Below are 13,509 nucleotides of genomic sequence, written 5' to 3' on the forward strand. Positions count from 1 at the left end.
GGAGCACTCGTTTGCTTGGTTCCTTTATAGATACAGTTAAATGCTTTCAACAAGTAGGGTATCAACGTTGAGGTCAACCACCTCAACAACCACCATGTTCTCGCAGTAAATATCAGTTTATAACTCCTGTGAGTTTGTTATGATTGAATTTAATATGGTTGACACTGGCAGATATCAGCACTCGTGAAGATTATCAAGTTCATGCAGTCATCTTAAGGTAGTGTGCCTCAGGGAGCTACATTTGAGCCCCAGGGGAATGAAACATCACAAATGTACGTAAAAGCAGTCTCAGAGCAAATGCAGCAACTTTGTGTATAAAGAGCACATTGAAAAGAAGTTACTGTACTCTTACCCAAATAAGTCATACTTTGTTTACAAGTTCATAACAAGATTAGCAGGGTTTATAGGGAAATAATGAGAAGTCAGGTCTCCTATCAGGCATAAGTATCTGCAGCCTGTCTAAAAGTTTCTGTGCTCATGGCACTTAGTCCATTACTAAGCAAGACTACTCACAAGCATAAACATGACAAGACAACTGAATAATCATTAAAATACATGCCTAAAAGGTTATTCAGTTTTGGTTTTTTCTGAAGTATTCAGCACTACATCAAGGAAGTTGGTTGATAACACCTTGTCATACCTTTGTATTATCAAACCAGCTTAGAGGTCCTACTGCTTGGGAGCAGAGAAAGCCTTTGCAAAACTGTATCCTGGTGCACAGGTAACTCCAGCTGAGATCTGGCAGTGTCTGACAGCGCTGCTCAGCACACAACAGCAGCTACCCATTTTTCTGTTATACAGAACTTCATTTTCCTCCATCCTAGTGTTTCCAAGTGCTTTTTGTAAGCCTCCCTAAGGGTTATGACACCTCTTCCTATGCACAATTTGGGCAGTTCATGTGGCAGCCCTCTGGTCTGAGAAGCTTGGCCAGAACAGTCCCAGTCAGCAGACACAGGGCGAAGTCCCATAGAACAAATTTCCCTAAGCCCTGAAGCAGCTTCATTGCTCATCTTAGCAAGGAACAATCCCATTAAAGTCTTGGTGCTTCACTACTGAGCTTCCACAGCAGCACAGCAGAGATACACAACAGGAGAGAATGATAGAAAAATAAACTGCTATAGCTCTATTTTGGTCTCTGTTTCAGAGGATGCATACAAGAACAGAAATGCTTTCTTCTAAACCACAAAAGCCAGCATGATTTAACAAATTTAGCAGAAACACAACCCTCTTAGTAAGTAGTAACTTAAAAGACAAGAAACAGGCAACATTTTGCCAATTACCTGCAAGTTAGTGGTAATGTTCTTATATACCAGCAAGGGAAGAAATCCTTAAAAAGCCCTGGCATCCCCTTGAGGGGCATAGTGGTCTGCCAAGTTATGTGTGTCAATCTACTCACAGGGCAAGTTATGAACACAGGCCATTGGGGCATACTACAAATGTGTATTCACAAAGTTTATCTTGTTCAAAACATTGTTTTGATAGATATTCAAGAATTCTCACTGTGCAACAACATTATGGAAGTTTGTTAACAAACATGGCAGAATTTTGGCTAAAGGGGCAGTTTGGAAGACAACTTACTTGCAAGTCAGAACACGCATTACATCATTCGGCTTGTACTGCTCAAAGCACACAACACAGGAATCTCCATCTGGACCAGTTTCCTAAAACAGTGAAATGAATTTACAGCTTTAACACACTTTGAAAGCTTCCTCTGATTTACTGCAGACAAAGGGGTCTAGCTAAAGCCATCCATGATGCTCCCAAATATAATCATAGACAAACACACTGTGGATTACTCACAGTTAAGCTGACACTTCAAAAGAAGCATTGAAAGTTTAAACCCATGGTTTAGAATTCCAACTGAAACCATCATTGGATTACTGGAGGCACTACTGTAGAGGTTTAGAAACTGCTACCTCCAGTTTTAGTTACAAGAAGAGCCAGGGAAGCTGATTAGATATACTAGTTTATCTTTAAGCATCCATCCAGCAAGTTAAGACCTCTCACATCAGCAAGACAACAAGTAAGCAGCTAGCAAAGTTAACTGATTTATAAGAAAGTCTTGCAGCCTGGAAAAGGACCTGGTCTGAGAGTAACTGTCTCTGTTACCAACAGTTACAGGCTCAGAGAGACTGCTGCATCCTGCTCCAGGACCAGGAAATTCCAGGGCTCCGTGCAAAGGCTGTGCTTTGTGTAATGCTGTGTAATGCAGGGCAGATCACAGGGTCAGTCCTACCTTGTCCCCTTCCTTCAGGGTGCGCAGCTGCATCTGTTCAATGGCCTTCTTAGCCCTGGCCCTCAGCCGCCGCTGTGACACAAAGCACTCCTGGTTAGACACAGCCATTCTTCTGTTCATCTACTAGTACTCACACAGGTGCCTACTGCAAGCAGGCAACAGTTTTAAAACCCAGATGTTATCAAAACAAGCCAAGTAAGCATGACCATGCTATTTAGAGACAACATGAAACAGAGTTTCAGGACATACTGATGTGGTCACTGACTGGGTGACACACCAAGAAGGCACTTGCATCTGCTTTGGTTGTACCTAACCTTTTCACAAAGCACAGGAATTCCAAGGGTTTTTTCTTTGAAAAGATGGAAGATAATATCTTGATCAGATTAGACCCAGCCAAAACAAACAGAAGCCTTCAAACTGACTCGGTACAGAAGACCAAACGTTGAGTTAACAATCGTTTTATGTTTTACTCACTTTAGGACACTTTCCTGCCACGAACTCACATTCTGATGAAAGGTGACAGAGATTCTCTACCAATCAGCTCACTGACCCCCAACACATGCTGAACTACTCCTCTGTCTCCACTGCTTTACAGCTTGCCTGGCAACTGATGCTGTCCAGCTGTCACTGCAGTGCCTGGAATTAACCCTGCAGCCAACCTCTGTTTAAAGGTCACAGGTTGATGCTGTTCCACCAACACAAAGAATAGGACTGTCCTCTCCCTCCCCAGTGCACCCCCCAGGCTGCTCTGCCAATGCCATCCCCAACAGGACACTTACCTCAGGGACAGACTAGGCTCAAGTGTTGCAGCTAATCAAAAAGCCTCTTTCCAATTCAACAGTTCCATGCAGGAGCTCCGCACTGTTGGCTTTCCAACATTCCATCTCCTTAGGCATTTTAGCTCAGTTACATAGAACTTTTCCAAGTGCAGTGCTAGCGGCACAAGTACAGAAGGACAAGGGGAGGAGGGCAGCTGCTGACACCTAATAATCTTGCAAGGACTGGCCATTCAAGTCTGCTTAAGATTCTTTGTGCTGAAGCAGTTAATAGGAAATAAGTTGATTTATATGTCCCTCTGGGACCCTGTCAAATAGTCTTGGTGCAAAATGAGCTATTTTTCTATCAGTGTTGTTTTGGTGCCCTAAGATAAGAGTGCCCATGTGCATGCTTTAAGAGTTTAATAGCTGACAGCTACTATCAGCTATCAAGGAAGAGACACATACAGTCCAAAGATTAAGGATGCAGACATGCAGATTTGTTTAGAAACAAGGACTACTGAGGTTTTCTTGGAATTTTGTGAAATTCTTCTGCTGAAGACATCAGCATATGCTTCTGCATTTCACTTATGGTTAACTTTGAAATGATGTTGCCCTTGTCAAGGTTTGAGACTGAAGTCACAGAGCAGCAGCCACACACTGCTGTTGACTGAGGCCCCCAAAAGTCTGAGCAGCAAACATGGTAACATCAACTGAGAAGGAATGCAGAAATAACTGCTTCTCATACATGGCCAGAACTGTCACCATTCCTTGTTATTAACTGAAAACTAAACTTTCTAGGAATGTACTCCCTCATATGGTATCTCATCTACACATCTAATGCCAGGCCAAGCATATTAGGCAGGAACCCAACTGACTGCACTGTTAATAATTTACTGAAACAATATTTTAAGTTTTGCATGGGCACCAGTTTAATTGCTCCTCATTAAATGCATCAATGGCAAAGTCACCTTTAACATTGATTTTGGCAAGTACAGCAGAACACCCCTCCAGGGGATAGAGAAAGGTTGCAAGAAGCTTTTTGTAAAATAGTCTATCAGGATACTCGAGTTTGGAATGTCAAAGCATTTTATGAAGCCAAGTTATTGAAACAAATGTTAAATATGAATCTTGTCAGAAGTTTAAATGCCCCAACTCAGAAAAAGCTAGATAGCAAAGCTGAAGAAAAAGAATCAAGCTACTTCAAAACAGGCCAAGTCCCAGCTCCTATCCAGGCTCCGGCATATTGAAATAGTGAGGTACCTAACTGGGAAAATTAGCTTTGCAATCACTTAGTCCTCAGTCTTCCCTAATTGAAAGCTGCCAAATTTACTTCCAGCCCTTTCTGCATATGGGTGCCTTCCTGGCACCCCTGTGAGCATGGTCATGGCAGTGCAGACCAGGCAGCTCTGAGGAGGTTGAGAACTCCTGCTTTTCTCCTGTAAGCTAAGGAAGTTCTTCCTCACTAGCTCAGGGAGCTACTGTCATGAAAGCAGTTTTGGATTGCTCAAAGTTGAGCAATTTGCCTCCTCCAAAGCCACTAATTGGGTCATTTCTCAGCTGCAACATCTAATCTTTATGAAATCAATAGAAGCAAAGAGTTGAGCTGAAATTAGAAACCAAGCTACAGATAACATCATGGGTCATTTTGCACTATTAAGAAAGGTTACTATATTGAGAACTGAATTTGTCAGTACAGCACTGACTGGAAAGGTAGAAAGCCACCTACCACACTTGCCTCAATTTTCCACCTTCTTGCTCACCAACCTCTCAATGCAGGAAGAGACTGCAGAGGCAGAGACTTGAATTTCAAGGCCAGAAGAAAAGATAAACTCAAGAAGGAACTAGCAGGTTGCACAGTGTAGCTTGCTAGCTCATGAGGAAAGAGCTACTCTGGTTTAACTGTACAGCAGATGTGCTACTGTACTTCTCTTTTCACTTGGACCAGAAGCTGACATGACTGGCTCTTCTTGACAGTCACTCAAGTCCAGGCAATCTGGGTTTTCAAAGAGCTGAACAATGACAGGAAAGCCACCAGGATGTGCTATGCAAGCCAGGAAGTTGTTTGACTAATATTCAGTACTTCACGGAGCCAAAGCACTTAAAAGTCTCAGACTTTGGATCTACACTGAAAATCCAATCAGCATCTAACAGAGCACATGGTAGCATCACCTTCTGGTAATTCACCTGTACCAACAAGCATTTTCTTGTTATTCTTTACTTACCTAATCACTGTGAAGTCAGTCTGATATGCCAGGGGATAAAAAAACAATTGAAACCAATTCTGGATTGTCTGAGTTTCACTTTGACAGAACAGTACATTTTCACACCCTGACAGCAGAGAAGTTTTCTTCTATTCTTATGCTCTATAAAGCACTTCTTGGGGCTCCTTGACTTCAGTTCAGCTGAAGTCATGTGGAACTGGCATGTAATTTATCAATGTTATTTTTCAGTCTTCAAGTAAGCTCCTTGTGCACATGGAACCCAAGACTGCTAGCCAAGCAGACTGGATTTTCCCAGTACCAGCTACCACTAGGCATTAATAACATCTGTAGATTCCTGAAAGCCTGATAGCTCACAACTGCACTGTTAAGTACCTTCAAAGGAGGAAACACTTCAATTTGGTTTAATGAACACTGTGTAGGGCACACAGGTTTTCCTGCCCAGATTTATTTAGCATTGTTAAACAGAGCTGTGAGACTAAGGTAGATGGCAGGGAATGAAAGGGGGGATTCATTAGCAGGAGCCTGTGCATCTCTGTCCACAAATGTCAGCAAGAGGAGAGCCTCAGGTTACAGAGACAACTCCACATTTCATCCAGGAATGACAATGCTACATCTCACAGTCAGATGACAATTTCTAATTCTTCCAACCCTAACTGAGTCTGTCACTGTAATTCTCAGAAAGCTTTCAGTCAGAAAGCAGCTTTCAACAAGCAGCAGCCTCCCAACCTGCAGCCCAAGTCATGCCCCATTTTGCAGACACACTTCCAGTCGTGTCTCCTGTCACAGCAAGCACGTAGGCAGTGCTATGAGGGAAGGATGAGGGTCAGCTAAAAGCAGTTTAGCTCTCTCACAGCCTCCAGTACATCAGCATTACGGCTGCACTGCAGTTCAGGGAGTATTTGTAGGAGACACAACTGAACACAATCAACTTTTCTCCACACAATTTAGTTTTGGCTGGCTTTTAGGAAAGTTTTAAGCTGTGCAAAGATGTATCTCTTAGCATTTTAAAGATCAAACAAACAAATTCAGTCATTTTGGTACTTAACCAAAGATTACAAACCTCAAGATTCCCACCATGGAGGGATGGGGGTATAAAAAAGCAATGGCACAAACTCACCTGCTCCCTGGACTGGGCCCTGGCAAGAATGAGTCTCCGAGCAGAGTAAGAGACATAGCAGCCCAAGGTTGCTGCTGCCACAACAAAAAATGACACAGAGATGAAGAGGATGGTGAAGATATTCATGGAAAGACTGCGCCTTTTGCCCACTTCGATGACCATGGTGACTTTCATGCCGCTCTGGATCCGCCGCAGGATTTCCATGCCTTTCAGGTTGCCAATCATAATGGCAACGATCTTTTCAGCACCTGCAAAGGAGGAGGAGAATCCATGCTCAGTTCCCAGGTGTTGTATCAGGGTCATTGTCTTAGATGTCATGCTTCAAGTTTGTCCAGCTCAAAGTATGTCCCATTACCTATGAGCTGCAGAAGTGAACCATGTTTAAAATTCATTCATCTCCATAGCACTCCTCACTCCTATATAGGACACAGACTGTCCTATTTTAGACACAACACTTTGGTGATTTACATTTTAACATGCCTTTGAACTACATGAAGTTAAAAATAAATCCTCTACAGAGTGAGGTCACTGGGGACTGTGATATCTGTATAGGGATTGCTTCCTGTAATGGATCCACTGCTACTTCTTAACACCTCTTTTCTAAATTTGACAGTACTTTTGAGTACTTCACCAGACACTGAGCAAAGTCATAGATGAGCCTTTGCTTCTGTATTTTCAGCAGCAATTGAGAAGTGATTGAGGGAAATTTCGTTGTGAACTCTAGGTGTTTGTGTGAGTTTCTACTGCAAATTCAGAGGGAAGCAAACACGGAGGGAGGTGTCCTCCACTTTTAAACAGCTGGGGACAAGATGGCAAATGCCATCCTGATTTCAACAACAAGTTTTATTGGCTCAGCTGAACACCATGACAAGTCAAAGGAACCAAGGGGTTTATGGTAGGAAGAAATTTCAAACAATTCCAGTCACCAAGCACAGACCAGAGCAAACTGGTTTCCTTTCAGTGACATGCAAGGGCTTAAGGACGCTTGATACCATTTGTAAAAACTTTAGAAAGTCCCAATATAACAGAGAGGCTTTTAAGAGGGAGGGGGAAAAAGGGAGAAAGGGTGATGACTAAATCATCATCGGTCTCTCTCTGAAGACAAGAAAAGCAGACTTCAGACCAGCTGATCAGGAGTCTCACTGCATTAAACTATCACCAGCACAACATTCATAATAGACATTGCATGGGGGAAGAATAAAGACTGTTATGATGTGCTGTTTTTAGCTAACCCCCCCAGCCACTCTTTAATGGGAAGACCAATTGTTTTTCCCTCTGCTAAGTTATTCAAGTTATTTCCCTCTGCTGAAAGTTATTCAACTTTCAGCTACCAAAAAAAAAAAAAAAGGAATCGGTGTTAAACCACAAAGGCTGTCATTAGAGAAAGTGTTTATTAGTTTTCCAGCTTGTTCCCGTAATGCTTGTGATCCAACACAGCAAGCAACTCTCCTCAGTGGGACCAAACTCATCTTTTATTCAGAAATCTCCTTGTAAAGACAAGAAATCTCCTTGTAAAGAGAAGAGGGGAAAAAAACCCCAAAAACAACCAAAAAATACCAACAAACCTCCCAGACTGCAACTACTGTTCTTTACAAAGAACTAGGGCTTATACATCAGTTATAAAATGAGCTGGAGTCAGGTGTTAGCAGCAAGCAAAGAATTAAGCACGGGTCAAGTCAGAAGTTGAGACTTGCTTTCATATGCATGCAAGAAAGTGTGAAAGAACAGGCTGCAACGAGAAAATAAAATGCCTGCCAAAAAAAAAAGCAAAAAAAGTTTGCTCTACCTTACTCCCTTTACTTCTGCATGTCTCACAGTAAATCTATCTTATGGTTATGCACAAGACAAGATACAGCATAGGGATTCCTGTTAATGAAATGTCACCATCAGCCTGCAAAACCATTCCAACTACTAAGCCATCCATTGTGAACAAGTTTTACCCTTACAGAAAAAAAATCTTCCACTTAAGTTTCAGACTGCTCAGATCACAGGGATGCCATCAGATGACAGCTTTAATTCTCAATGACACTTCTCACCCCCAGTGATTTCTGTTGCCATTTCCATCAGCATGTTTGGGACAACTGCTGTGCTTCTGGAACAAAAGCATGAGGATCACCCCCACCCAACACTTCCTGAGCTGCTACTGGGTCCCACCATGACAGATACTGAAACATGTTATTGTACCTTGAAACCACCAACCTAGGCAGAGGCTCCTGATGGGGCTTGGGCATCCTACAGGAAACAGGTATTTGAGGGACATCTGCAGAGGTGTCTCAAGCACAGCAGCTGCTCTCAACTGTCAGCCTTTTCCCCACCCAGACTCCAGCAAAACAAGAGGAAAGTCAGTTAACTGTGCATGGCAAAAACCTCACAGAAACCCAAGTTCTTTGCCCAGGTGTCAGCTTTTGTGGTTCAGGTAAAGCCTCTGAAACAGTTTTTAAGGGACACTAGAAGGTGAAATGAATCTGCTGTCTATTTAGCTAATAATGGGCTCATTGCTAAGCAGAAGCAAGACCTGTTCAGTTAATGTTAAACACTTCCCAGCCTCTTTTCTTTTCCATTTCCTGTGAAACTGGAGAGGGAAAGTTATTCAACTCTAGAAAAACACAACCTGCTGCTTTGGGCACCTCCCAAATTATAAGGCAGCAGCTGGTCAAAATCTGAAGGAAATGGGTTGGCACAGATAAGCACAAGAGCCCTAGTGGATTTTTGGGCAGGGAAGCACTGGGGAACAGCACATTGGGCACACAAGGAGAAATTACTTTTGATTTTGAATGTTTCATATATATTAAAAAAAATAAAAAAAGAAAGTGCAGACTTTGGAGCTTGCATTCTCAAATAATGGACAGGCTCTCCTCAACCACAGCAGAAACGCTATCTGAAGGCTCTTTCAGGAGATGAAATACAACTCTAGCCTTGGTGCCTGGCTCATTGCTTTTATCTACAAGATATGGTGCCTACAGGACAGATCAGTACTAGCTGTGCTTTAAGCCTTAGCCAAAGGACTAGAGGTATTCTCCTGGCCCTCCTCCAACCCCAGAATCAGCAAGAGGGCATTAGGAGATCAAGCCATCTCATGTTCTTTAACATGAAAGACACCGTCAGTTGACACTCCAACCATTTCCTACCAGATTAGCACACCTGGCTCCTCAGGCATGTAAGAGGACTATCTGATAGCCTATCTTCCATGTTTAAAAAAAAAAAAAAATCTATAATGTCTTGAACATTGCTTATCTCACTGTACTGAATAGTAAGAAATGGGATTTCTGGTGGTTATCAAACAGGCTAGTACAAGTTTACTGTTATCTGTTACAGTAGGAGGAAAAATAAACTAACAGTGTACACAGACTGAGCTGGTATTACCAGCATGACGTAATTCACCTCAGATGACAGGCCAGCACTGCACACAAAAGCCATCAAGTCTCAGCACTACACCACTCTAGGGACACAAGGGTTCTCCCTGGCCTCAGACACTGTGAAATCAGACCCTGCAGGCCAGCTCTGCTCTTATCAATGGTACAGTGTGGATAACAAAAATGTGCTGATTGCTCTCATCTCCACACACAAGGCAAAATCTCATCAGGAATGTGCCCATCCCCACAATCATCCTCCATCCCAGACACTGTCAGAGGAAATGCCTTTATTGCCCTGTGATAAGCTCTCCCCTTTGCAAGAAGGGAGGGTGACCCAACTCATAGCTCAGGAACAATTTAAGCCTGGATAAGCTGATGTTGGTAGGCTTGTTCCTTCTTCTTCCCCTGCTTTGCATGTTCTCTACCCCAAACATTACCTGGCACCAAAACAAAGGAATAATTGACATCCAGGTTGTTTTGCAGTTATTTAAAGAAACCAACCCCTTATGATCTAAACTGTTCGACTGAACTGCCTTTTCCCTCACGCTATCACCTAAGCTTAATTAAATCTACTTTCAGCTTGCTTTACTTGACAGATGGCACTATGTCTGATCTCTTCCTCTTAAACACACAAGCCTTTCAGCATACATGGGTAAACATTCACACAGAATCATGGAATGGCTGGGGTGGGAAAGCACCTCTGGAGATTATCTAGTCCAACCCCCCTGCTAAGGCAGGTTCACCCAGAGCAGGTTGCACAGGATCACATCCAGACAGGTTTTGAATATCTCCAGTGAGGGAGAGTACACAACCTCTCTGGGCTGTTCCAGTCTGTTCCAGTGTTCAGTCACCCTCATACTAAAGAAGTTTCTCCTTCTATTCAGATGGAACCTTCTGTGTTTCATTTTGTGCCCATTGTCCCTTGTACTGCTCTGGACACCTCTGAAAAGAGTCTGGTCCCGTCCTCCTGACAGCCACCCTTAACACATTGGTGTTCCCTGATGAGGTCCCCTCTCAGTCTTCTCATCTCCAGCCTGAAGAGGCCCAGCTCCCTCAACCTCTCCTTGTGCAACAGATGCTCCAGTCCCTCATCATCTTCACAGGCCTTCTCTGGACTCACTGCAGGTGCTTCATGTCTGTCTTGAGCCAAGGAGTCCAGAACTGCACACAGAACTCCAGGTGAGGCCTCACCAGGACAAAGCAGTATCACCTCCCTGACCTCTTCTTAATGTACCCCAGGATGCCATTGGCCTTCTCGGCCACAAGAACACACTGCTGGTCATGGAAAGCTTGTGGCCACCAGGACCCCCAAGGTCTTATCCACAGAGCTGCTTTCCAGCCTGTACTGGTGGCTGGGGTTATTCCTCCCCAGGTGCAGGACCCTTGTTGAACTTCAACAACCCTTTCCCCCTTCTGAGCCTTAAAAACTTATGTAAATGCTCATGCCCCCTAAATCTTAGAACATTTGTACCATTAAATCATCCTTTAAAACAGCAGCCAGGACAGTAACACTTTTCAAGAGCACAGAAATTAATGAGATCTGTAGGACAGCTCTCTTCACCTGCTGTTAGGTCAGTGGCACCTGCAAGACCAAAATATCACCTTTCAATCTAGCAAACAGCATCTAAAATCCACTGGAGAAACAGCACGTAACACCTCCTAAGGAAAATTCTTTGGGGAATTTACTCAACAGTTTTCAGCAGTTTTGATTTAGTAAATGCATTGCTCACCCTCTCTGAATGAGACTGAGCTCACCACTAACATCCCTTGCTCTCCACATGCTGGTGGCAGCTAAGTGCTCACTGGGAACAAGTGGGTTTGAGAAAGCTAATGGTGAAATGATGTAAATGGGCACAGTGTCAGCCAGGAAGCATCTGTCTGTGGAAAGATGACAGGTCACACTGGACACAGTGGGGAACTGTGCTGAGCTGACTGCTGTGTGCTCACCAGCACATTCAAGACTGGAGGCAAACAAGCACTGACATTGTTTTAGGGACATGATGTCCCTCACAATGAAGCCTCTGCTACCACAGCTGTCACTTAGGATTTTAATTCATTCTTTCACATTTCAGCAGCCCAGTAAACCCAGAGAGCAAGGACACTTCACAGACCTATTCCAGGCTATCTAAGGGATGATGCCTACCCTGCAGTTTTGCATGGCACAGAGGGACCTAAATTATATCATAAAGAGCAAGGACAGGGATCAGAAGCTGCAATAGCATCAGTTCTGTCTTATCCAGCTTTTCAATGCCCTCCTGCTTGCTTACAGACTGTGGTGCTGGGGGCAGCCCCAAGTCACTGTTGCACCCCATTACACGCTGAGGGTGGGAGATCAGGGTCACCAGCCAGACCCATGTGCCACAGCTGCTTATCTGAGCACTACTACAGCTGTGATATTAATTTACTCTAAACCAGGCAGCCTGGAGAACCAAACTGAGCTTGAGCACATGAAGACAAAGTTGCAGTACATACATATCAACAAGCCATTCTCAGATGTAAAGAGCTATGAATTCCAGACACCACAGACTGCAAATACCATCCAGGCACAGTAGAGGCAAGCTAGGTCCTTCTCTAAAAGGAACTGTTGGTAAGAAAGGCTAAATAATCTGCGGAGACCCCTCTGGCCATGGCTAAGGAACATGAGAGAGAAAGGGTGGTTAACTAGATTCTGCATCCTCATTCCTCTCCTCAGATGTCCTCAGCACAAGTCTTCACTCACTGCAAAGAGAGGTGCACTGTTTGTTTACACAAGGTTCACAAAGTCTCAGCACAGCCTGTCTTGGGATTATGATTCTGACTCAATCTTTAACAGTTTTACAGCTCACATCAGCAGCCTTTTAATACCCTGGCAAAGTCTGAGCTTGTTTATGAAGATCATACCTCACAAAAAGCTGGAGTGGAGCACAACTAGACACTTCTGCCATACACTCTTTTGTCTAAGCATATGAAGGTAAGCCTCCACCTCAGTGAAATTCCTGCAGAACAAGTTAAGTAGCAGAGTGCTACACATTTAACCTTTCCTTCCCCTTTCACCCACTGATGCAAGTTTACACTTGAATCAGATCTCATTAGCCTGAGACAGGCTGTTACTGCTTCAGCCAGAATCATTTCACTGTGTTCCCCCAGAATAAGCCCTCTGCAGATCAGGTGATGTGCTTCTCAAGTCTAGAGTTACACCACAAGAGAGAAACCAAAGAAAATCATCACAGTTGCTTTCTGACCTGCAAGGAATCCTTCTTCACCAGCTGCAAGGAAATGCTGAACACCAAAGAACACTTCCCATGGGCACCACCATGCCCTCAAGCCAAAGCCACCCAACAGCCTGGTTCTACCTTAAGGCAAGGTCCACCTTTAAAATAAACCAACTCTTGCCCTGCACTTTTTCCCCAATCAAATGTCTTTTTCAGAAGGTCAATAGAGATTACAGAGAGGTGCAATTATGAGCACACAGAACTGTACTTTGAAACCCTGCTCAGCCTGACACAGAGCGGTACCATCTTAAAACGTGCACAGCTAAAACTCAAGTTTGCTAATTGATACAGGTTTGTGCTTATAAATCACAAAGCAAATTTTACTTTGGACTCTATTTAATTCTTGACATTCTACATGTTAAAGATGATTAGGCAGGATTTGATCATATCTGATTTGGCTACTCACTGTGTTCTGTTGTTCTAATTGCCAGAGTGGTTTGCTTTTGCCGGGTTGTTTTTGTTGTTTTATTTTTTTAAAGTTGGCACACCAAAAGGTTATATGGAGCACTGATGCAATAAAGAATTCATCAGACTAAACATGATGATTATAAGAAAAAAAAGTGTCTGGAAGC

The 13,509-nt window shown here is 43.4% G+C and overlaps 1 protein-coding gene across 4 annotated transcripts in view; it reads right to left on the minus strand.

The window, feature by feature from the left end:
• Positions 1-13,509, minus strand: part of RNF128 (ring finger protein 128) — a 30,408-nt gene that overhangs the window by 4,950 nt on the left and 11,949 nt on the right. For all 4 annotated transcript variants that reach the window (XM_085060344.1, XM_085060342.1, XM_085060343.1 and 1 more), the window contains exons 2-4: positions 6,334-6,581; positions 2,237-2,308; positions 1,579-1,661 (exon numbers count right to left, since the gene is read on the minus strand). In XM_085060344.1, the coding sequence (XP_084916470.1) occupies positions 1,579-1,661; positions 2,237-2,308; positions 6,334-6,581 (403 nt within the window). The remainder of the gene's footprint in view (positions 1-1,578; positions 1,662-2,236; positions 2,309-6,333; positions 6,582-13,509) is intronic.

Source organism: Lichenostomus cassidix, chromosome 4A (assembly GCF_008360975.1).
Source record: "Lichenostomus cassidix isolate B80296 chromosome 4A, HeHo_3.0, whole genome shotgun sequence".
Classification (NCBI taxonomy): Eukaryota; Metazoa; Chordata; class Aves; order Passeriformes; family Meliphagidae; genus Lichenostomus; species Lichenostomus cassidix.